The 21,929-nt window shown below is 45.5% G+C and overlaps 1 protein-coding gene across 6 annotated transcripts; it reads right to left on the bottom strand.

The window, feature by feature from the left end:
* Positions 1-335: 335 nt before the first annotated feature.
* MAPKAPK5 (MAPK activated protein kinase 5) lies at positions 336-21,520 on the bottom strand. Of its 6 annotated transcripts, none has more exons than XM_057412484.1 (14): positions 21,219-21,520; positions 16,579-16,652; positions 15,240-15,315; positions 13,985-14,082; positions 12,421-12,533; positions 9,783-9,868; positions 9,079-9,174; positions 7,759-7,839; positions 5,074-5,261; positions 2,733-2,853; positions 2,313-2,443; positions 1,660-1,781; positions 1,228-1,332; positions 336-531 (listed from the first exon to the last, which is right to left on the bottom strand). In XM_057412484.1, the coding sequence occupies exons 1-14, from the start codon at positions 21,252-21,254 to the stop codon at positions 437-439; spliced, it is 1,422 nt and encodes a 473-aa protein (XP_057268467.1). In that variant the 5' UTR covers positions 21,255-21,520; the 3' UTR covers positions 336-436. The 6 variants fall into 6 exon arrangements, with proteins under 6 accessions (XP_057268467.1, XP_057268478.1, XP_057268486.1 ...); XM_057412495.1 differs by having other exon boundaries at positions 1,666-1,781; positions 21,219-21,519; XM_057412503.1 differs by lacking the exons at positions 15,240-15,315; positions 16,579-16,652.
* Between the last annotated feature and the right edge of the window lie 409 nt (positions 21,521-21,929).

Here is a 21,929-nt window from a genome sequence, read left to right as displayed (position 1 = left end):
GTGCAAAGGGCAGCTATGAGGTTTGTATTCTGCAGCACTCGCTTCAAGTACTTACTGAGCAGGGTGTTGAGAAACTGTGGCTGTCTCGTTCACATACATAGTCATTGCAGCTGGCTGTATGTATAGCAGGTGGAAGGCAGCTTCTGCAACTGGCTAGTAAGGAAAAGAATGGTCTTTAACAATATAATCTGCCCCATCTGAGGAGGGCTCATGATTAACAGTACATAAGTGATCATATATACCTCAAGGAACTGAGTTTTAAAAAAATATTACAGTACCAATGATTTTCTTTTTTGTTATCTACAACTATACAGCATTTTCAAGCAGTATGGAAATTTAATGAAATAATTATGATTTATTAATTTACATAAAAATACTTTTTACAGTTAAAGAATAAATCTTAAATGGTAAAAAAAATAAGATTAAGAAGCTCCAGCTATTGAGAGTCATGGGAGTTTGTCTGCTCTTCGATCACTTGTTTTACTATTTCTGCCAGTTTTAGTCGATCCACTTTGTCTGTGAATCCTCTGCCTGAAAGGAAGAAGAACAGGACATCAGCTGGTGCTGGGCACAAGGAGGAAAGCAATCGTGGGTGAGGTTCATACAAAAATCAGGAGAACATAAGTTACGATTTCTAGTTCCACTGAAAAAACTGAGTACTTAAAAACCTGAATTAAACCCAGGCAAAACAGAACGACGGAAAAGCACAACCAAGCCCTCACAAACCTGGCTGATGCCCCTATTTCCTTTATATTCAGCAGCATCTGCTCGTGGGGCTGACACCTTTGCCCCCCTGGCTTTGTCAACACTCCCAAGGCAGCTGGCCTAGTTCAATTTCATTTCCTATCCAAAGCAAGCAGATGTGCTGACACAGATGAGGGCAGCAGCCTCCAGCAGAAAGAGGGTAATAAACAGCTGGAAGGAAACCAGCTGAAAACTGCTAACGCAGTTTCTGAAGTGATGATCCACTTATGCTGTTATGTTCCTGCTTGACTTGGTGCCTTTGAAAACTCTACCCTGAACCTCAGATAGAAATGTTAAAGCAGAACTTTCTACCTCATTTCTAGAACACCTGAGCTGGCTGAAGGGCTGAAAGAGTGTCAAAACCTGCACCAGCCTGGCACAAATTCAAGGCATCCGGGGTTATTTCCATATAAAAAGGTGACTGCTTCCCCTGTTTCACCCAGCATTAGCACCATTCTCCATGGAAGAGAAGCAGTTCCTCACCGTTCCAGCTGAAGCTCTGAAGAGTGTCTCGCAGTAACTTACACTCTCGATTATACTTCCATGCCTCCTGCATCACTTCATTCAGCTTCTCATCTTCATTCTCTCCTGTTTAGGAGATCAGAGATAAACAGGAGGTTTGCCATTCTGCCTGCAAACACTCCGTGCAGTTACATCCCTCCTCCCCTCACACAAACTTAGGAATAGCTTGAAAACAGACACTCCTCTTTGGAAGTTCTTTTAACAGCTCTGCATGTCACTTCTGACACTAACATTATGCATGCACCAAAATCACAGCCTACAGACAACACTTTCCCCTCCAGACTGATTAGGACAACAGGAGTTTTGTTTATCCTCCCTCACCACTGACACAAACTCATCTTGAAGCACAGTAAAATGTGTTAGGAATGCAACTTTTAAGATAAAAGTGGCAACCTTTACCAGCCTGTGGTAGAATGCACTGAGCAATCACATCCCTCAGCTTTTCCAGAGCCACGTTGGAATCGTTGCTTCCATTCTCAGGGTCATGGATATAAACACCATCCTTCGGCTTAGTGCTGCAAAAGAACAAGGAGGAAACAATTACAGTTTGAATGCAACAAGTCTGTTACTCACTGCATAACTGCACCAGTATAATGGTCTCTTTCACTGCCTGGAAAGCTGGGAATGGGAGCTAGATATAGTATCAATTATAATAATGTTCTTATAATACCCTTTAAATATGAAGAAAAATAAATGTCCCTTTAATTTAATTCAAATAAGGGTAATCCTAAATGCATTATCCTGTTTTTCAAATAGAAAACAGATAGAAAACAAAGAGAGAGACACAGATTACCTGACTTTTTCAGTAAATAAGTGTCAGGATCAGTAAAAAAATCTTGGAATTCTCTTACCTTACTCAACTTCTCATAGGGGATCTGTTTTGCTTCCTCTATAATACAATAACTCTATCCAACTCCTTCCTGCCCTCACTGGCATATCTTGGAAGACACATCACCTTGTGCAAGTAGTACCTGACTCCAACTACTCACTTCAACATGAAGAGCGTGTCAACCACATGAGGTATTCAGGAGCATGGTTACAATTACCCCAATAGTTTCCTTTTGCGCAGGATCGGGTTGTTGACGGAGTGAAGGGGTTTGAGACTGACTTTCAGGTCCTGGATCCTCATGTTTGCAAGCTGCTCTGCATGAGCCTGTTGTATCCCTGCTACCATTGCCTACAATGAAAGAGTTGCACTTGATGTTTTAATTAGCTTCTGTGTGAATGAAAGAATCCTATTGATTTCAGAGATGCACAACAACAATCAGGTTTGCATTATGCAGATTTATATCCCAAATTTCAAGTGGAACCATTTCCATTTTCTCACAAAGGTCTCGGGCTCTCCTTAAGGCAGAAAGGATGCTCCTTATCTGCGTAACACCACATGAAAGGAAACACTCAAACCATCCCAAAGCTACCCAGCTTCCCTATGCAACATTCTTCATAAACTAAAATGTTGTTTAGACCTTGTCCATCATCATCTGGGCAGAGGGGAGGATGTTATCAAGTGCCTCAGTGGAGTTGAGCCAGGGATGGTCCAGCACACCTTCGATGGTCAGACGCTCCTCAGGTTTGACCTTCAGCAGCCTGGGAGAGAAATCAGTCAGTCCATAAAGAGTCTTTGTTGCTTAACAATGTGCTGCTCTGTCTGGGGTCAGAGCACAGAGCCATCTCTAAGCATTAGAGGGGCTAAAACCAACTAAAACATTAAGCTGACACAAAAGCAGTCTGACTTTCCACCCTTGCTGTGGTGATAGTTTAATGCTATAACAATTCATTCAGTTACACTGAGCAACTCAGTATAAAAGAAAGGCACTGAGGGCCATTTCAGTAATACCTGTGTACTGGTGAACTCTACATTCACATCCTCCCAGATGGGAAAATCACCTTCCAGTTGAACTGGAAATGACCCAGACCAAGACTCTCTGGAAATGCACATCTAGAGCTCATCCATGTAACAGGCTATGCTCACACCAAGGACTCTGGGCATGGTGAAGTAAGGCAGAGCTTCCAAGTTAGAAACCTGTTTACTGAATTAGCAGCTTTTACCATGCAGCTCCTTCGCTTTTCTCCCTCTGCAAAACCTCAAGTAATGGCCACTCTGGCAGAATACAGCAAAAAAAAATCCTTCTCAAAATGAGAAGGAACTTTGAGATCTCTGAAAACACCTTGGAATTATTCTCTAGAATAAAACCCTGGGCAGAGATTGTGCCGATAAACTGCTGCTCTCATGATAATCACAACTGCTTAATAAACCAGTGCCATCTCACACAGAGTGCTGACAAGTCATCCCACCAGTTTAAACTAGAGCGACTCGATGAGCTCAGCAGCCAATATTTGAGATCAGCTTCCTGGCTGCAGAGCACAATTGTTTAATGTACCAAGAAAGTGGAAATAACTTTCACCAAATGCCAGCAGGACCACGGGCTAGCTCAGAAAGCTCAGAAACCAGGTCAGTTTTGCTACAAGACCCAAGACACATGCATTCCTTTCCTATGGGTCCTCAAAGTCCTAACCTATTACCAAGCACTCCAGCTTCTAAAGCTCAAGGTCAGAAATCAGCTCAACATGCTTGAAAGGAAGCAGCTGCTTGAATGCCAAATATGACCTCCAGAAGCAACACTCCATCTGAATAAGTCTATATAAAGTAAATTTATCCAGAATTATATGAAGTCTAAATGTATTCCTGCACCATAAACACAGATTCAGACCCACTGGCTGGAAAAGACAAGCAGGAAAGGGAGTCCCGATAACATTAGTGAGAGAATTAAGTGAACTGAATCCAAACAACATCATTCTGTGAGCTGTGTTTCATGGCCATTTTAAAAGACAATGAAACCTACTGACTGTGGAGCTTCTGAGTGAGAATAAAGAGTTGACCTTGGTATAAATGGAAGTTTCACTGCAATGTAATCTGCAGTTTCTTTGGTGAAAGGCTGTGGGTTCTCCTGCACTGGCAGAAACAGGTCCCTTTCCAAACAATGTCAAGTCCTTGGAGATTTTACACTATGGCAGAGGAGACAGTGACAGTTTAAACTTATTCAACAGATTGATTTTTTCCCATTTATGTTGCTTTTATCCTCCCACTTCCTCTGCTGATCCAAGCAAAGGCAGAAAGTCCCCCACACATTTTAAAACACAAGTGGGGTCAAGACCTAATCAGAGCCACATTCTTGCTTTCAAACAGGACCATGGGATCAGTCTTTGAAACACTTGCAACCCAGAGATGTGCAATGCATGATAAACAGTTCCCAGTAGCATTTAGAGTTAAAATATCAATGCAAAACCTTATCTCATGGTCTGACACATTGTGACAGAGCTTAACCTCCCTTTCCATGCTTCTCTCCTAACTCCTTTCAGACTGTGCCTTACATGAACAGGGTTTTATGGGACAGATCTACCAGATCCTATGATACCACCTAATTACCCCCTGATTCTAACAGGAGTTTAAACATTACCATTGGAGATACGTGCCTAAGGAGCACTTGCAGATGTGGCACGCAGCTGTCTTACTGCTCCAAATCAAGGCCACATAACCCATTTCCCTAAAGACTAAACACACAATTGCACTCTAGCAGCTTCAGAGACAAGAGACAGCAAAAACTGAACACAACAATTGGGGAGGAAAAAGAGAGGGAAATATTTACCAGGCTTCATTTGTGCTGAATAGGGCAGAAAGCTCTGGAGCTGTACGTGCTGCAGACAACCCCCCCGCCTTCGGAAAAATGAGCCCTTTGGGATACCTCAATTCCAAGTGATTTTCCAGTTTCATATAAGAGCAACACAACATCTCCTCAACTGACTCACTTTCGCACAATGTCTTTCGCCATTTCTGAGATCTGGCTCCACTCTTCCTCTGGGAATTCAAAACTTCCTGTCATGATCTTTTTCCGCATGTCCTTTGGAATTGTCCGACTGTGGTGTTTGGAGTAAAACGGAGGGTATCCACACAGCATCACGTAAATAATGACACCCAGGGACCACAAGTCACAGCTCTGAAAGCAAGGAAATGATCACTTTGGGGCGCAGTTTGCAGCAAGCAGTGGTGTAGCTACATTAAAAGCTCTATGGGATTCCCTAAGGAAACAGAAATACAGCTCAGCCTCCTCCTAAAGGCCCATGTGAGGACCTTCATGGGTAAATGTGGCGAATAAGTAAGCACAAGGTAACTCCATGCTGCCAAGTTAAACTACTTCCAGTACCCAAAAGTAGCTTGTTGACAGAACTGCTGTAACTCCACGCTGTGCAATGGTAAATTGCATGGAAACAGCCAGTGCATCAGTGGTGTGAGCTGCACATTTAGTACCTCTCTCAGGATCCTTCAATCCTACTCTCTCAATACCAGAACATAAACCAGAATATAGTCATTTTGGAGAATGTGAGACTAAAAAGCAGATGAGCTAGCAGAGGTATCTGTAATGGAAAACGCACATCCTGGAAGCCAGGAGATGAAGAAGCTTCAGCAAAGCAGGAGCAGTATTTCACACTGTGCTCCCCCCTGTCCTCCCACTCCAGCCTGGAGCTCCCTCCTTTGCCCTTGCAATAGTGTTCCTGCTGGTGTGATACACCCCAAGTTCATCCAGGAGGTGGATCCAGCTAAACACCAGCACAGTGAAGAAGATGAAAGCCACATCTATTCCTCATCTGGATCACATGTGGATGCTGACAACAAAAGAAACTCCAAGGAGTTACGACCATATGGATGCTTTTCAGGAAGTTAAGCCAATCTCAGATGGCTCCAGAAGTCTGAATTTCTATTTAGGTACCTAAATTCTCATCATTTTTCCATTCACCAGAGGTAACTTCTAATGAAATCAATGGAACTTAAGGCATGTAAGTAGGAAACATGTCTAAATACTTCATCGATAGGGTTCTCAGATTCTACATCTCAAGAGTCAACCCCTCCAGCCACGACATAGACACTCATATTCGACCCAACACACACACACAACTTCGTAAAACCACTCAAGAATCAAAGATATGGGTTTTTTCCTCCAATTTAAAACAGTGGGAGAGCAATCCTGATCATGAAGGTGGATCACAGGCATTTCCACCCAGTGTGGCTGTGGAAGGACAGTGTACCTGGAGCCTAGCACAGTCTATTTTGGGGAACCAGGGTTTGCCAGATGCTGCTTTTGCAGTGAGTCACACTTGGCATGGTAAGGATGAGGCCACTTCTTTCAGCAGCCTGTCCAGTTAGTGCCACTGTGGCTGAAAGCAGTTCAGAACAACAGATCAGTGTCTGCCTGCAATCATCAACTGGTTTCTCCAGGGTGGAGAAGAAATGATCTTAACTATAAAGAAGGCAGATTCACAAATAGGAAACCCTAAACAATAGGTCTCCCTATAGAAGGCTACTAAAACAAAATACTATATATCATACTACCCCCTCTAGCATGTGGTGGGTTAAACCACCATCCCTAAAGCTGGAAGCAGGGTAGATACTTAGCCCTGCAATCAGAAACCAGCTAACTTTAATCAAAACTGACACTGAAATAACACTCAGTGGTTCAAACACTGCTCAGCCAGCAGGAGACACGGATGATAAGAGGGAAGAAAATGTTTTGGAATGAGCAAAAAGGAGCACAGCCTTGCAGGACACTTTCTGTCATAGCTGTGCCAAGATTCTCACAGCACTTGTTATTGCTCACGGCCACTGCTACAGACCACACAGCACACAAAACTGGTCACTTTGCAGAAGAACCCTGATAGAGACAAGGTACCACCAGGACTGCCTGAACAAGATACCCCAAAGAGTGCTTTGCACACCCAGAAACTCTGCCTAGCAGCAGGGAAGAGGTTTCCTTTGAGCCAACCTCTTGTGGAGGTGAAAGAACTTCCCACATGGTCACACTCCAGCAGAACCGTTCTGCTCTCTCCCAAATCTTGTTAATATTTAGTGCTCCTTTAACAGTGCTTGTGCATTTCCCTTTAATTAAAGGATCATTAATTAAGCTGGGACCAAGTGTGCATTTCATTATTCACTCTATCAGGAGGCACTCAGAGCCAGAAGTGCTAAAGCCTGTTACTTCTAAACAGAGAAAGACAACTACCTGCACAGATCCTTATCTTCTAATTTGCCCATTCAACTGAATGAAGCCTGGTCTGAACCTAACACAATTAAGGGAAGAAATACCACTGGCTGCCTGGTCACTCCTTTTAGGAAAGCCAAAGGAACCACACTTTTGAGAAATACAACCCTACAAATACTACTTTCTAACATGGGTACACAAACCGGCAAGCAAGATGTCATCTCCCTACTGCTCCCTGCAGATCCTGCTTTTGACTCAATGTGAGACTAGTTAGATGTATTCCTTAGGTAAGAACAACTGTATTGCTCCTGGCCATAAGTGTGCAATTTCAGGGCAATCAAGTTTATTGCCTTAGGTGATAAACTGTGTCTACAGACTGCTCCTACAGCAGACACGTTGGTGGGGTTGGGAAGACATTGTGCTGTAAAGACATTGACTTGTGGCCAGTTTCACAGCTTACCTTGTTGTAAGTGTAAGGTGTTGGAGAGGTGGGGATAATACCAGATTTTTCTTTCTGATGCCGTCTTTGTGCCTCCAATACCTGTTGCCACAAGAGAAAAAACAGACCAAAATCCAAAATCCATCTCATTTACAGGCACCACAAACAGCAATGCCCATGCCAAAGATGCCCAATGCTTCTCCATTCGGTGGACTTCTTCCAGCTACTGAAGACTCTGCCAAAATCAAACTGCTCCTCCTCAGAAAGACTGGCACTTTCCACGTGGGGAAAATCTCAGGTAAAATATTTTGCTGCTTTGGGTGAAACCTCCACTTTTCTGAATTAAAGCAATTGCTCACACCTCGTTTGGTCAAAACCTCTAACACCTCTCTACTTTGGCACTAGAACCTAAAGCCTGTTTGGAGGGTAACCTTAGCTCTAGAGACGTCCCTTTTTGCCTCTCCCACAAACACATCACATCAAATTTATCCCTTGCTGATCAAATCTGTGTTTCTACAAAAATCTCCTTTTAAACATGCTTGGGAAAAGCTTTCTGTGGGTTTGGTGGTTCACTTGTTCTACAAACCCTGCCTGTGGTGCACATGGCCCCTCACCAGCAGGCTCCAGCTGAGGAGGCCTTTTCAGGGCACTCAACTGTGGCCACATGGTCTGATCCCTGCAATCTCTCTCCCCAGTCATTAAAGGCTGCTGACGTGCCCAGTATTGCAATTTAATATCCGCAGTTTTCCCTTCATTTTCTTCAGGACCTCAACACAAAGCACAAAAGAGAGTGGGGAAAAAAGCACTACAAAACCCAGCCTGCTATAATGATAGATTATATCTCAATGCACACTGACAAAGGGGGCAAGCCAAGGTGAACAGGTAACCCTCTGGCACTGCTCTCTTAAGCAATTGCCTTTACAGAACCTTTTTGTCTCACTGTAGTCTTTTTTAATGTCATCTTGAACAAGTCTGAGCTGGAGGAAGGATTGCAAAGCAGGGACTTCTCCAAACCCACTGCCTTAATGCAGTTAAAGGCCAGTTGCCCAAATCCTGGAGTAGTCTCATTGGTGGCAGCTGGGTCTGGGAAAGTCAGGAGGCACCAGCAACCAGTGAGTGCTAAAGACACAGTCTGGGAGATGTGCCTCACAATCTCCTGCTGCAATCAATGGAGCACTGTGGCACTCCACCTTCAAAGTTGGCTACCATATAATTACTCAAGATGCCTGTGCCCAGAAGCCCTTAACAAGACAGCAAAGGCTTTTAAAATGACATGGTTATGGAGACACAAGCAATAAGATCATGACTCCCCTTCAGCCCAGAACTGTAATCGTTTGTTACCTGAGGTGCTACATAATATGGAGTGAACTGTGGTGTCATCAAGTCACCTTGGTCTACTTTGGCAAATCCAAAGTCACACAATTTAACAGGAGCATCCTGAAACAAGGAGAAGAGGCTTCATTACAAAATCTCATTGTATCAGCTTTTCTAATACATATTTCTTCACTTTGTGCTCACCTTGCCTTTGCCACATGTACTCCTCTTTTGTATTTATACCCTCGCCATTCCACAGAGCAGCCAGAAGATCATAAATTGATCTTTGAAACAATCATTTTTGTTTTCCTGGGTGCACTGGGTCTAAAGCAGTCCCCCTCTGATTTGGAAAGCACATTGTAGGGGTGTCACTGCATATGCAGGGTGGTTATGAGCAGAATAATGAAAAGGGCAAGAGCTTGGATACATCAAAGCATCCATACTGTATGTTAGAACATCCCAACAACACCCAGGGAGCAAATGTGGCAGAGTGGATCTTCTTATCATCAAACCAGGATTCTGTGTTGGGGTGAACCTGAGCCATATTTAACAGCAGCAGCAGCAGCACAGGCTGTACTCCAAACAGATCAGAGTACGGAAAAGCACAAAGCCGGAAAAGCTCCCTAATTTTTGTCACCACAACACTGCATTGATGTCATGTTGCAACTGTTCTGAAAACCACCATTTTACCGAATTCAGCAGGAAAAAAGAACACCAAGGCTTCATCTTACCAGAGAGTTATCCTTGAAGAGGAGATTCTCAGGCTTGAGGTCTCTATGTGCAATGTTTAGTGAGTGGCAATGCTGCAAAGCCAAAGCTATCTGAAAAAGGGCACAATAAATCAACCACAATTACAGAACTCCTCCGTTAGCCTGGACACTTATTTTAGCTTTAAAAAGGACACTGCAAACATAGCTTAGAGCCCAAATGTTGCTCACTCCACTTGGGTACAACTCAGAGTTAAGACAAGCCTGGCCATCCTGCACACCAGTGCAGTAGAGCCACGACTGGGAAATGAAACCCACCACTGAAAACAAACAGGAAGTAAAAGCTAAGTTGTACTGAGCTTCCCAACCATCTCAATTTGACTAACTCTGGGTATTATTAACCCCCAGAAGTGACACAGATCATGACACAGATTCTTTTACATGCTATGCTAGACTTACGAGGTCACTACACTTGCTCGCACCCTCCCAGCAACTACATTCTGTTTGACAGTGAGCAGCAAGCTCTTGGTTCAACATTTCAGTGAGTATTTTATCACACTTGTTTCTGGCTTAAGAGTCAACATTCAGGCAGTTTTAATCTTTAATTCCTGATGGTACTGCCTGGAATCTACTCATTTCATGGGACACTACACAGAAATGCATTACTTGATTCGTTCACAGACGGCTTCTTATACTGCTGTGGTTTAGAAACCTGTAACCCAGCCAGGAAAGCTCTACAGACTGTACGTTTCAAAGTGCAATTCATTTAAAGACAAGGCATAAATACTTAAACAGCATCACTGAAAGTAAGGCAGAGCCACACAACCCTTATTTGAAAGTGTTCCTGTTGGCTTCTGTAGGATCCGACCCAAACACAGAGCTCTAAGTGAAGTGCTGAGTCCTTAGGAGACTGTAAATTACCCTTACATGAGAACTTCACTGTTCACTTAGAACCAAACACAAGCACATTCCCAGAGAAAATGAGATAGCTTTGAAACAACGTTTAACTATTACTTGGTACAAGGAACTAAGACCCAGTTCAAGACAATGATGAACCACCATTAGATGAAAGAATACAACCTAAACATTGCTTTCAAACTTCACTTGTATAAACATTAAAGCAAAGAGTTACTTGAGCAGCTTGAATAACCCAAGTGTTCACACAGTCAGAATTCAACTCAAAGTCTTGCCTTTTGGTACAGTTTGACAAGATTTTCCCAACATGTTCATCCTGGAGACTGCCACCGTCAAAATCAAACAGCCCAAAGGACATGAAAACAAACTGTCAAGAGTAATTCTGCACTTCCACCTCATTTCTTTGTTGGATGACACCAAAAAGGGAACAGCACAATTAGCATTTCATTAGAAACCACTCAAAGCACAAGCCACAAAAGTAAGATTCAATACTTCAGCCTCAGTACCAAAGGTTATCTCCCCAGCTTAGGGAGAAGCAAGCTATCAAGATTTGGATATATTCATAAGGTCACGTCAATTTACAACAAACGCTGCACCATCCTGTCTCACATCTCCTTTCCTTTATTCACTGCAGTGATCACTGGTGTGGGAGCGAGACATTTACTGATTGCTATCTCCAGTGTAGCTTCTCACCTACAGTTCACGTATCCTGTGTTTGGAATGCCAATGTAACCTCTGCAAGAAGCAAACAACAGCAACTCCAGCCCTCAGCTTCATGCCGTGGTGCCATTTTGATAGCAAGATCCTTCTGCCTTGTGGGTCCTTACACCAACCTGCTGGTCCTCTGCTGTAGCTCCCTAGAAAGGCTCCCACAACACACAGCCATCTTTCCTGCAACCCTCCCACTGATCCAAGCTTTCTGACTGCACAACACAAGTCATCCAACAGCTTGGAAGTGAAAGGGAATGAAACACCCCAAAATGACATTGGGAATGAATATCATGGAGGCCCTTCTGCTTCATCTTCCTACCTACTATAGCAGGACGTAAGCTAGTCACACCAGACACACTGCTAAGCAAGAAAGAGCCTGATGGACACCAAAACCTCTAACAATAAATCCCGTGAAGGCTATAAAATACAACATTCAAGAGTGAGTTGTGTAGAGAAATGGAGAGGGGAAAAAAAACATTGGAACAAACAGCATAGAAAACATGCACTGCAGTGGTACATTCCTTTTGTTATCTTCCATAACAACAAATACAGAACCCAGCTTGAAAACCACTGGCCCAGGACACGTGTTATTGTCTGCTGCCCAAGAGGTGAGAGAAACACCAGCTCTGTGTCATGGCCAAGAGCGATTCTCAAACTGGAGCTCAGGAGCCGCACGGGGTCTGTGAGAGCTGTTAGAGGCAACACCTTTAAAACAACAGTGAGGAAACAGCAGAAAGGTTGTGCAAGAGAAGAGCTTTCTCAGGTGAAGGGTTCTGTAGACCAGGTCAGGAAAACCACTGCTAAAGACAGCAGAGACCCCAAGGTCCCAACCCAGAACAACCAGCCCACACCTTCAAATCCTTTGCTTCTATTCAAACTTTGGCATTGTCAGGTTATAACAAAGCAGGCAATGATCATCGGATCAGAACTGAGGATTATTTTAGCTTCCTTTTTCCCCACCACCCCTCCCCACCCAAAAATTGTTAAGTACTTTAGCCATTATCATTCATGGATTTGCTTATACATGGGGGTTGACTTGCCTGCTTTGTTACTTGGCTTGCTTGCTTCTCAGTAAAGTGCCGGTGCTGGCTGATTCTGTGAAATAGCTCTCCCCCTTCCATCATCTCCATTACAATTAGGAGCCGAGCCCTGTTCAAAAGCATTTCATTTTGTTATATTAAAAATAATCAAAAAAAGAACAGAGTTGCTAAGCTAATAATGCATACTTCACATCTACTGATGCAGGCCGAAAGAGACACGTATACTCGCTTCTCCTACAGTTGTTAGGGCTATTTTGGTTCTGTAATTTTGCCTTTAAGCACATAAACTGGAGGATTTTCTAGCTCCCTGCATCATCTGACTCATTGATTGTCAGCCAGGAATCTACAGCTCCCTCTCCATGATGGGCTTCCACATCCAGCTGGAACAAACACCATGGACATGTCTACATGGATGCATTTAGACAGATGCATGCTCCAACCACGCTTTCCACCAGCAAGCCAGTTTGGACCTGGAAGCCATTTAGACACAACTAAAGAATAATCCAGCAGGTAGAGTCTTGCATTAAATAGGCTGAACAGCTTCCAGGCTGGAGCTGGCTTAGAGCTCAGCATATACCTGCCTGCACCCATCCTTGCAGACGTGCTGACCTGCCTCGCTGTCTGCCTGGGTGCTGGAGACGATCACGGCAACTTTGAAGCAGAAGGTTGAGGAATTATCGTTAATGCTTTTGAGTCTGGATCCTCCACTGCACCTCCTGGTTTTAATTTACAGTTTTATTGCCATAATTAGGAAGGATAACGAATAGAAAGAGTGGCGATCAGGGCTGTTGGCCTCAACAAACCAACCCCTTGCTCTTCTTGCCACACAGCAAAATCAGGTATATCAGAGACTAAGACAGGTCTCAGCTCTTTAATCCTCCCAGCTCTGATATTTTCTTCTCAACTAACATCCAATTAGAAGACAGTACTTTTATCCCAAGTGATATTAAGGTATGAAAAATAAGCTTGCTTCATGTTTGGCTGTGTTCACTTTAAGCAGGTCAATGTATTGAGAGATTATAGGGCAGAACCTAGCATTTTAGAAACAAGTCTTTCTTCCATTATGTGTTTTATGAAGACTGGCACTCTGAGTTTCCCAGTGGCTCACAGGCAACACCACCATGTAAAAGGATCTCACTTGCTCTAGGTAGCAACAGAAGTCACAGCTCTAATCCTGCTTTAACAGTGCTTTGAAAGCAGAAGGAGCTCAAAGGTTACAATCAATTCAGTTCAAGCTCCTAAAGCAATACCGAAACAAGGCAGAAGCTAGAAGCTAATATACTGTCTCTGACAATGCACATGTCACAGACTGAACCAAACACCTGAAAAATGAAGAGGCATGCAAAACCAGCAATGAACGGTGCAAATTCATTTAAATCCTCAAAGGTCTGGGCACTGAAAGGGTGAAAACCAAGTTGGCTTACCCTGAAGAATAAATATATCTGGAAACCCTCATAAATGTTCATTTTGGTCACAAAAAAAACCCAAGCAGACTCCACTATACCTTGGCCTAAGCAGGGAAAGCAAGCTGTGGGGATGAATCACCCTATGTAACCTTACCTTGGGCTGGATTCATGTGGGAACTGCACACTGTTAGCATAAACTTCAATAATCTGAACAATATTGGGATGTGTTGCACACATCATGTGCAGACGTACCTTGAAGAGAAGGGAAGAAACGTTACTGTACACAGCGACACGCACTTGACCAGTCCCTCTGCTCCCACGACTGCAGCACACATGGGCCCATGTGCTGCTACCAATGCTTAGCACCAGTCACACCCAGTTTAAAGCTATTCACGCAATAAGAAATGCCTACAAGTGTTTACAGGAATGGCCGTAACATTGCTTAGACCAGGTAAGGCACAAAGATCATACACTGCCAACCTATTTGTTACAGACCATGGAACAAACCCAGCAGAGCTCCAGAAAAAGCCCAGTCTTTGATTTCTTTGGGGTTTTTAAGTAAATTTCAAGCTAGAACTGGCTTTAAAGTTGCAATAGAGATACGATTGAAACCAAAAATTCATGAGTAAAACCTGAAATTCCATAATCTGGCTTCTTTTATGGCCCAATGACCCAGCAGCTGCAACACAAGAAACCTCATCTCCTGTTCCAACATTCTGAAAGAGGAGCTTTCCCCAGTTTAAAGCTACCTGGAACTGCTACATCAAGCTGAGGTTTGATCCTCTTTGGAAAGAGAATATTTCTCCCTGTAAATTTTAAGTGAGAATTTGCTCAGTGACAAGAAATGGAAGTTGCCTAAACCTTGAGGACAATTAATGTTTCTTTCCCTTTCAGGACAACTTGAATGACTGTCACGCCAATGTCACGTCACATCCTGTCAACTGACTGACAGTCTGGTACCTTGGCATGCCTCTTCCCAGCTACAGTAAGTCACAAAAAGCATCAATGAGCTTCTTTAGTTTCTCATACATGGATAAACCCACACCATTTAGAGCACTTTTTGAGGCATTCCTGGCAATTCTTAGTGACACCCAGGAGTGAGATGTACAGAAACAGAATTCATTCTGAACTATTCAGATTACATGGAACACAGGGAGAACACCAGCTCTATAAATGACACTGGTACCTATACAGCTAACACCTACAGCAAACTCAGAGTTAGAAACCCCCCCTTCTTTCACCCACTACCTCATCCTACAGGAGCTGAGCTCAGCGAGGCCAGAGGAGCAAACCCATAGCAAGATCTGTGGATCAGTGGGGTTTTTCCTCTCTTAAACCATGGCAACAATTCATCAAAAGGGCAAGACTTGTGCTGTGTGAGAAGCAGACAGTATAAACAGGAACTATACCTCATTTCTAGCTTTTGGACGATCAAGAAGGATTTTCAGTGCAAAGCGTTCTTGAGAGGCTTTTTTCATGCAGACTCTGGTATTACAGCAATAAAATCATTCAGTCAGCAAGAACGTTAAAAAGACACTTCAAGCAATTGATGTGTAGTTATGAGTCTGCTCTCCGCATGGGAATGAGCAGTAATGCCCGCAATCTGGAATACACAGGGCACCTGTCACCACGTCCCAGCTTGAAAGCCTCAGTTTTCAGCCTCCCACAACAAATAGGTTACATAGAAACACCTCACACAAAGTTCTATTTTCAGCAGCACAGAAAAAGGACTTCAGAGCAATGGGAACTGCAGACAAGCAGAACACACTCTGTACATCCAGCCTGAAGGGACACCCTGGATGGAAAAACCCCAAACCACACAGAGGCAGCCTGCACATCCCCAGTGGAGGGTGTAGGCTGCAGTACACACAGTGCTTCTGAATGGAAACCCTTGCTTTGGCAAGGCCACCAACTGTGTCACACACACGGGTTTTCTCTCTCTTTCCCCCATTTAACATTCACAATTGAACTGCGTCAGAGGGAAGGGCCCACATATAACAGGGCAGCTAAAGGAAGAAAGCACAAAGGGATATTTTAGTAAAGATCAGAGGCAACACAAAATGGATGAGGAGAATAAACCAATTGCCTGGACAAGAAGACAAATGGTCACAAAAGACAATCGCCCTGTCAAGCACCCAGAAACAAGAGGCGCAGGCAGTTGTTTTCCAGCTCCCAAAAGTGCTTATTGAAAAGGGGATGTATGTTTTGCTTTATGGAAAGCATCCAGTTCCTGCAGGGTTAGAAATTCATGCTGGGCAAGCCCGGCTGGAGATGATGCAGAGCTCACGGCACTATCTGCTTTGGCCTCACATGAGGATATGAATAAACAGCTGGTAAAAATAGCTAAGGGCACACAGTGCCAATGCCCTGAGTGATGATACCTTAGATGGGAGCAGCGACCTTTGCACCACACTGACACTAGTACCAAAGGGACAAAGGTGTTTGAGCAGAAGTTTCTGCTGTCTCCATTTCACCACCAACTCCTGTCCCCCCTTTGCTTCAGGAACACAGCAGTGAGATGAGATAACGCAGAGAGAGGAAGAGAGATTTGACTTGAAACACGCCCAGAAAAGACAGTAGCGCATCAGGTATCACCCATATGGGGTAGACATATTTATTTGTCTATAATGAGAGCCTTCCATGTAACACATCTGCTGTTAGCACACTTACAATAGGTACTCATTTATTACTCACATAGCTAATGAAACAGGCTGAGATTACACACAAACCCGAGGTGTATGGTCTTACCTAACGGGACCACTGATCCCAGCTCCCAGCTTCTGAGTCCAGTTAATGTTGTACTCCTCTAAAATGGAGGTTTCCTAGTCAAGAAGGAGCAGGGGGAGGGAAAAAGAGAGTAAAGAAAATAAATCAAAGTAAATGAATTACTACATCCCTTCAAAAGAAGCCAGCTCACAGACCTCATCTGCAAGATCGGAGTGCAGAAAGAGCCTGGTTTGGAGCTTTGCTTCACACCAGAAAAATTGAACATAAATACAAATGTTCACCTAAGAATATATCACAGTTTGAAGTTATTTCTGTGCAGCTGAGACTGCTCACTTAGCATTTGGAAAATGGATTATTAGCAACAGTAAAAGGGATCTTGTACCTTTAATACAGGAAGCATATCAAGAGCAATTCCCACCCCAGCTTTTAAATCCAGCTTTCTATCTATAAATGATCAATCACAATTGAACACAACGGCCCAATTTTAGCATTATTATGTGTTTTCTTTGTCATAAAGTACAATGGAAAATTATTCTGCTGCTTTCTTTGGGTTTCCAGCCCTTTGGAATCATTACCCTGTAAATTAAACCCTGCCTGACTAGTTTTAGCTTGTCTGATAATGAACCAGGCTCATGTTTGTAATCCTTTTGTCTAAATCCATACAAACAGGGTTTGGTTTCATTATGACAAGGGCTATCATGCTTAAACATGTCACAAGGCAGGATGTAAACGTAGCTCCAGTGTGGAACATTTTGATTAACGCTGCTGCCATGTGCTGTCACACAGATGGGGATCCACCAACAGAGCAGGGCTAACGCTGGAAGTGTGGGCAAACTCAGCCACCAAACAAAACACACATAAGGAAACCTGATGAACTGCAAGAAACTGCCTGGAGAAGCTGTGGCTGCCCCATCCCTGGCAGTGTTCAAGGCCAGGTTGGACACAGGGGCTTGGAGCAACCTGCTCTAATGGAAGGTGTCCCTGCCCTTGGCAGGGGGTTGGAACCGAATGAGCTTTATGGTCCCTTCCACCCAAACCATTCTATATTCACTCATAGATGGTTTGGATTAGAAGGGACCATAAAAATCATCCGCTTCCAACCCCCTGCCATGGGCAGGGACACCTTCCACTAACCTACAGAGGAGGAAACTGAGAACACTCCTGCTCTCAACTCATTGGGAACGGCAGTCCCTGACCTGGGATCACCCGCCTCCGCTGCAATAGTTGTGGATTAACACTATTGCCAGGCTGGAGCCAGACCTCAAGCCACACGGCTTGGAAAACAAAACAAGAGGGGAAAGCTGATATTTAAGGCGAGATTTGAAGGGATTAGAGACTGCAAAAGACAGATATGGAAGGAAAAATTGTCTGTTATCGCAGTCTGCAGTATCACACAAATCATACGTGACTCCTGTGAATGGAGTGAAGGGAAAAGTTTCAGTTAATGGGAGGTTTTATGAAGGGTTTTAAAGCAAAGGGGAAGAAAAGCACAGTGGATCACACGCGGTTTGTTGGTTTTAAGTAGAAACACACAGAATTTACCAATTCAACCAATATAAACGCTACTTGTGAGAAGCTATTGGGGAAGAGCTGATTTCATTTTCCTGATGTCCAGATACAGAGAATCGAAGGCAGAGCTGGAATGAAACCACACCTGCAGAAGAGCATTAACAAGAGGAGAAAGGGTTTCTCTGGACTGGGGAGTACATCCTCAGCACGTGCTTTCAAGGTAAGTTTTTAAGCCAAACCGCTGACCTGGAGAAGCAAATGCCAAAGGACTCCAGAGCAACACTGTGATTGAGTGATAATAGTTCCTCATTACTTTTATAGAGAGCTTTGAAGTGTGCTGATCCTCTTCCAAAACCAAAGGCCCTGCCTGCCCCCAAACCTCCCCAGCCCTTTCAACTGCACAGGCTGGGCTAAAAGGAGGTACTGTCTCCACACACAAGCCCAGTCTTGACTATAGTTTCTGCTGCCTCATGCTGCTTCTGCGAGGGCATGGAGACTACTTGCTTCATCCCAGCAGAGAAGCTGGGTGGGAATTGGAAAGCCTGAGATCTATGGATCAAATGGAGTGAGAATAGGATCTGCTAGTTCTCAACTCCCAAAGGACAAGTGCAACCACTACAAACAAGTCCATTTTTAATAACAATTTATTTCCTCTTTTGTATTCTGCATATTTACCATTGTTTTAAATAACAAAAGCCAACATTTGTGCTTTCTGCATTTTTATTTGGATTCCAATCTTCACTCCCAAGCGGTTTTACAACTCGGAAGTAAAAAGGAATCATCTATTGATCAAGAAACACCATTCACCAGTTCCTAATGATATGAAATACAGTATTTGAGACCTCTGATGCCCATCAAGGTACAGAATTCCTCACATTGCCTATTTAGAAACAGCAGCTCCAAACATAGCACCAAGACTACACAGCTGCAAATCAACACAAGTTCATAACACTCAGAGTGAGACACCTAAAACGTGCAGATATAAAACTGCCTGTGAAAACACCAAAAGCTGTTCCAACTGGTGCCACTGAACGCTTTGCCTCTTCATTTAGATTCATGTCCTGTGGATGCTGGTGGCAGAGGGAATGGTATCCCGCACTGAACTCCACATCTGGAGAACACAAAGCCTTACAGCAGCACTGCTGCACAGCACTGAACTTGTGTTCAGACTGGCTGACAGGTCAGCTGGAACTAATCTGCTGCTGCTGGGAACGCAGGAGGCAGAACAGTGCCAGAGAGCACTTTCCAAAGGCAACTCTGCAGTGTTTCTTACAGGAAACCTTTTTATCCCACTGTGAAAGGAACTTGAAACTTCTGATCACTCCTCATATTAATTTCCAGCGGACAAAGGGAATAAACTGATTTGAAATGTATTGAATTACACAAGTTTCACGCAGAGCGCTCTCCAATAGCGCAATTCCCTTTCAGCAAGCTCAGGGTACCTAAACCAACAAGGTTTGAGCATCCTCCTGTGCAGAGTCAGCAGTCTGGGATGCTAACAGCCTGGAAAGGCAGGGCTTGGAGACTTCTCCCAGCCTGATCTGCTTTCCAGCAGGGTTGGACACGCATCAGGACCGCTCAGGGGAACATGCGGGTGCTTCTCAGCCTCCACTGAATCCAAGTGGGAGAAGGTCTGAAATAAGGTGCTTCATGTGTATCCACTCCAGGCAATTACAAGTCCACAGACTGCTGCGTGGACAAGCTCCATGGATTCAACAAGTGAAATGCCAACAGCAGCGTCACTCCAGCTCCACTGCTCCAACACGCAGCCTTGCAACTACTCTGCCTCCAACAGCGATCGCTGCCTGGAATCACAGACCTTAAACCTGCAGATGCAGGTGGAAATGAATCAAAGTGAACAATCACCAAGTATCTGAGGAGTAGGAAAACCAGCATTAATGCATAAAAGTACTAAATTAGGTTGAGATTCAGACAAACCCAAGAATTTGCCCAGAATCAAACCCTCCCTGCTCAGAGGGGTAGAAGGTCCGTACACTTACACAACCACTTCAGCTCATTTGGCTTGGTTTTAACCTCAAGAGCTCTGATGCAGATCTTCACTTCCCCATGAAATACCACAGAAATACTTGGAAAACCTTATTTTTATAGCCTTCAGGACAGCTGCTTCACCTTCACTGCGCCAAGCTGAACAAGGCAGGAGGAGACAGCAGATCGTTTCAATAGGCTGGGATGGCTGAACACAGTGCTTGGACTTCCTTCTACTTTGGACTTTTTTAGTTCAGAAGGAAAACTCCTCATATTTTAAATCAATCCAGGTTTCAAGAATAGAAAACTTGTGCTGAGACATCTCCTGCACTGATTTTTATCCCAAGTGAGCTTTGCAAAGGCAAATCCCACCATGGCAGATAACAGGGCTGAGGAAAGGTGGCAAATCCCAGACTGGTTTGAGTTGAAGGGACCTTAAAGCTCATCCAATTCCAACCCGTGCCACGGGCAGGGACCCCTTCCACTAGAGCAGCTTGCTCCAAGCCCCTGTGTCCAACCTGGCCTTGAACACTGCCAGGGATAGAGCATCCATCCAAATGCCGATCTATGGGGTCTTTTTACCTACATCCTCCAGGAATTCATACATCCTATTAAAACAAGCATACATGAAGACATCCAGGCTGACAGCAAAGGCTTTGCACAAGACAAGGAGCGTGCAGAGTCTTTAAAGCACTGTTTCATTGTCACTTCATCCCAAAAGGGCTTCCCCAGCTGCTTCAGGGGCCCCACTCAGCCGCGCACTGATCCTCGCTGTGAACACAGAAGCCCCGGCTGCGCTCAGCTCCTCCGCCCCCGCTCCAAGCACCAACATTCCCCACACCAGCTTTGTTTTCACGGCAGCATCCCAACAGGAACTCGGAGACGCACGGAGGCGACAGCGCTGCCCCTGCACAGCCGCGGACCGCTGCGAGGCAGACACCGGGGACCCCGCTTTTGCTCCCCACTCAACACCGACCCCGCCGCAGCCTCCGCCCGCAGCTCCCATCTCCTTGCCCGGTGCCTGGCGCTGCGGGTGACCGTCCTGAGCGCAGCCGGGCCCCGGTAGTGCCGCAACCCTACGAGAAGCGGGGAGCGGGACCCGTGGGGCCGGAGACGAGCAGGGTCCGGCGGCGGGGAGACCCCGAGCGCCGCTGCCTCCCGCCTACCTTGATCATCTTGTCCATGTCCTGATCCTCCGACATCCTCCCGCGCGGCCGCGGGGGCCGAGGGCACAAGCAGGGAGGCGGCGGCGGGGCCGGCCCGGGGGGCGCTGGGCCGCGTTAGGCAACGGGCAGCCCCGGAGGAGCCTTTGTGCCACCTCCGCAGCGCCTCATCCCCGCCCGGGCAGGCCGGGGCGGGCCGGGACCTCGCGGGGAGGCGGAGGAGGGGGCCCGGAGCCGCTGCTCAGCCCGGGAGCCGCCGCCGCCGCGGAGCCGCCGCCGCCCGGCAGCCAGGCATTGCCGGCACCCTGACACGGGCACTCCCGCCGGGCGGCGGGCCCAGGCGCAGCACCGCCGACCGGGCCGCGCCCAGCACGGGAGCGCGGCCCGCGGGCCCCGCCGCCTCCCCGTTCACACCGGGGGATTTTCAGAGCCTCCGCCGCTGCGGTGTCGCGGCTTACAGGCGGCCAAGGGCACCCCTTAAACACGCGACATCGCCAACAAAGCCCCCCGAGGGGCCTTCGAGGCGCTAGGTGCTTTCTAATGACGTAACGACCAGAGGGGCGGACCATTGCCCTCTAAGGGGCAGGGCCCGGCTCTGCCCCGCCCCTTGCCGGGAGGGCGCGAAGTCTCGCGAGATCCCGTGAGGGGAGCCCCGCGGCGGTAATGGCGGCCCTCAGGTGCCGCAGGGAGCGGCTCCCCCTCACAGTAACCAAT

Source organism: Pezoporus wallicus, unplaced genomic scaffold (assembly GCF_028554395.1).
Source record: "Pezoporus wallicus isolate ANWC-B61680 ecotype Strahan unplaced genomic scaffold, APGP_CSIRO_Pwel_v1 contig_13850, whole genome shotgun sequence".
In the NCBI taxonomy this organism is placed as follows: domain Eukaryota; kingdom Metazoa; phylum Chordata; class Aves; order Psittaciformes; family Psittacidae; genus Pezoporus; species Pezoporus wallicus.
The sequence above is the reverse complement of the archived record's forward strand: the minus strand, read 5'-3'. Positions and strand labels throughout refer to the sequence as shown.

Coding starts and splice junctions, on each gene's coding strand:
- MAPKAPK5 (XM_057412484.1), bottom strand. CDS start 21,254: ATGTCGGAGGATCAGGACATGGACAAGATGATCAAG. Junction 16,653..21,218: donor ACATGGACAAGATGATCAAG/GTAGGCGGGAGG, acceptor CTTCTTGACTAG/GAAACCTCCATTTTAGAGGA. Junction 12,534..13,984: donor CCACATGAATCCAGCCCAAG/GTAAGGTTACAT, acceptor GCTTTTGAACAG/GGCTCGGCTCCTAATTGTAA.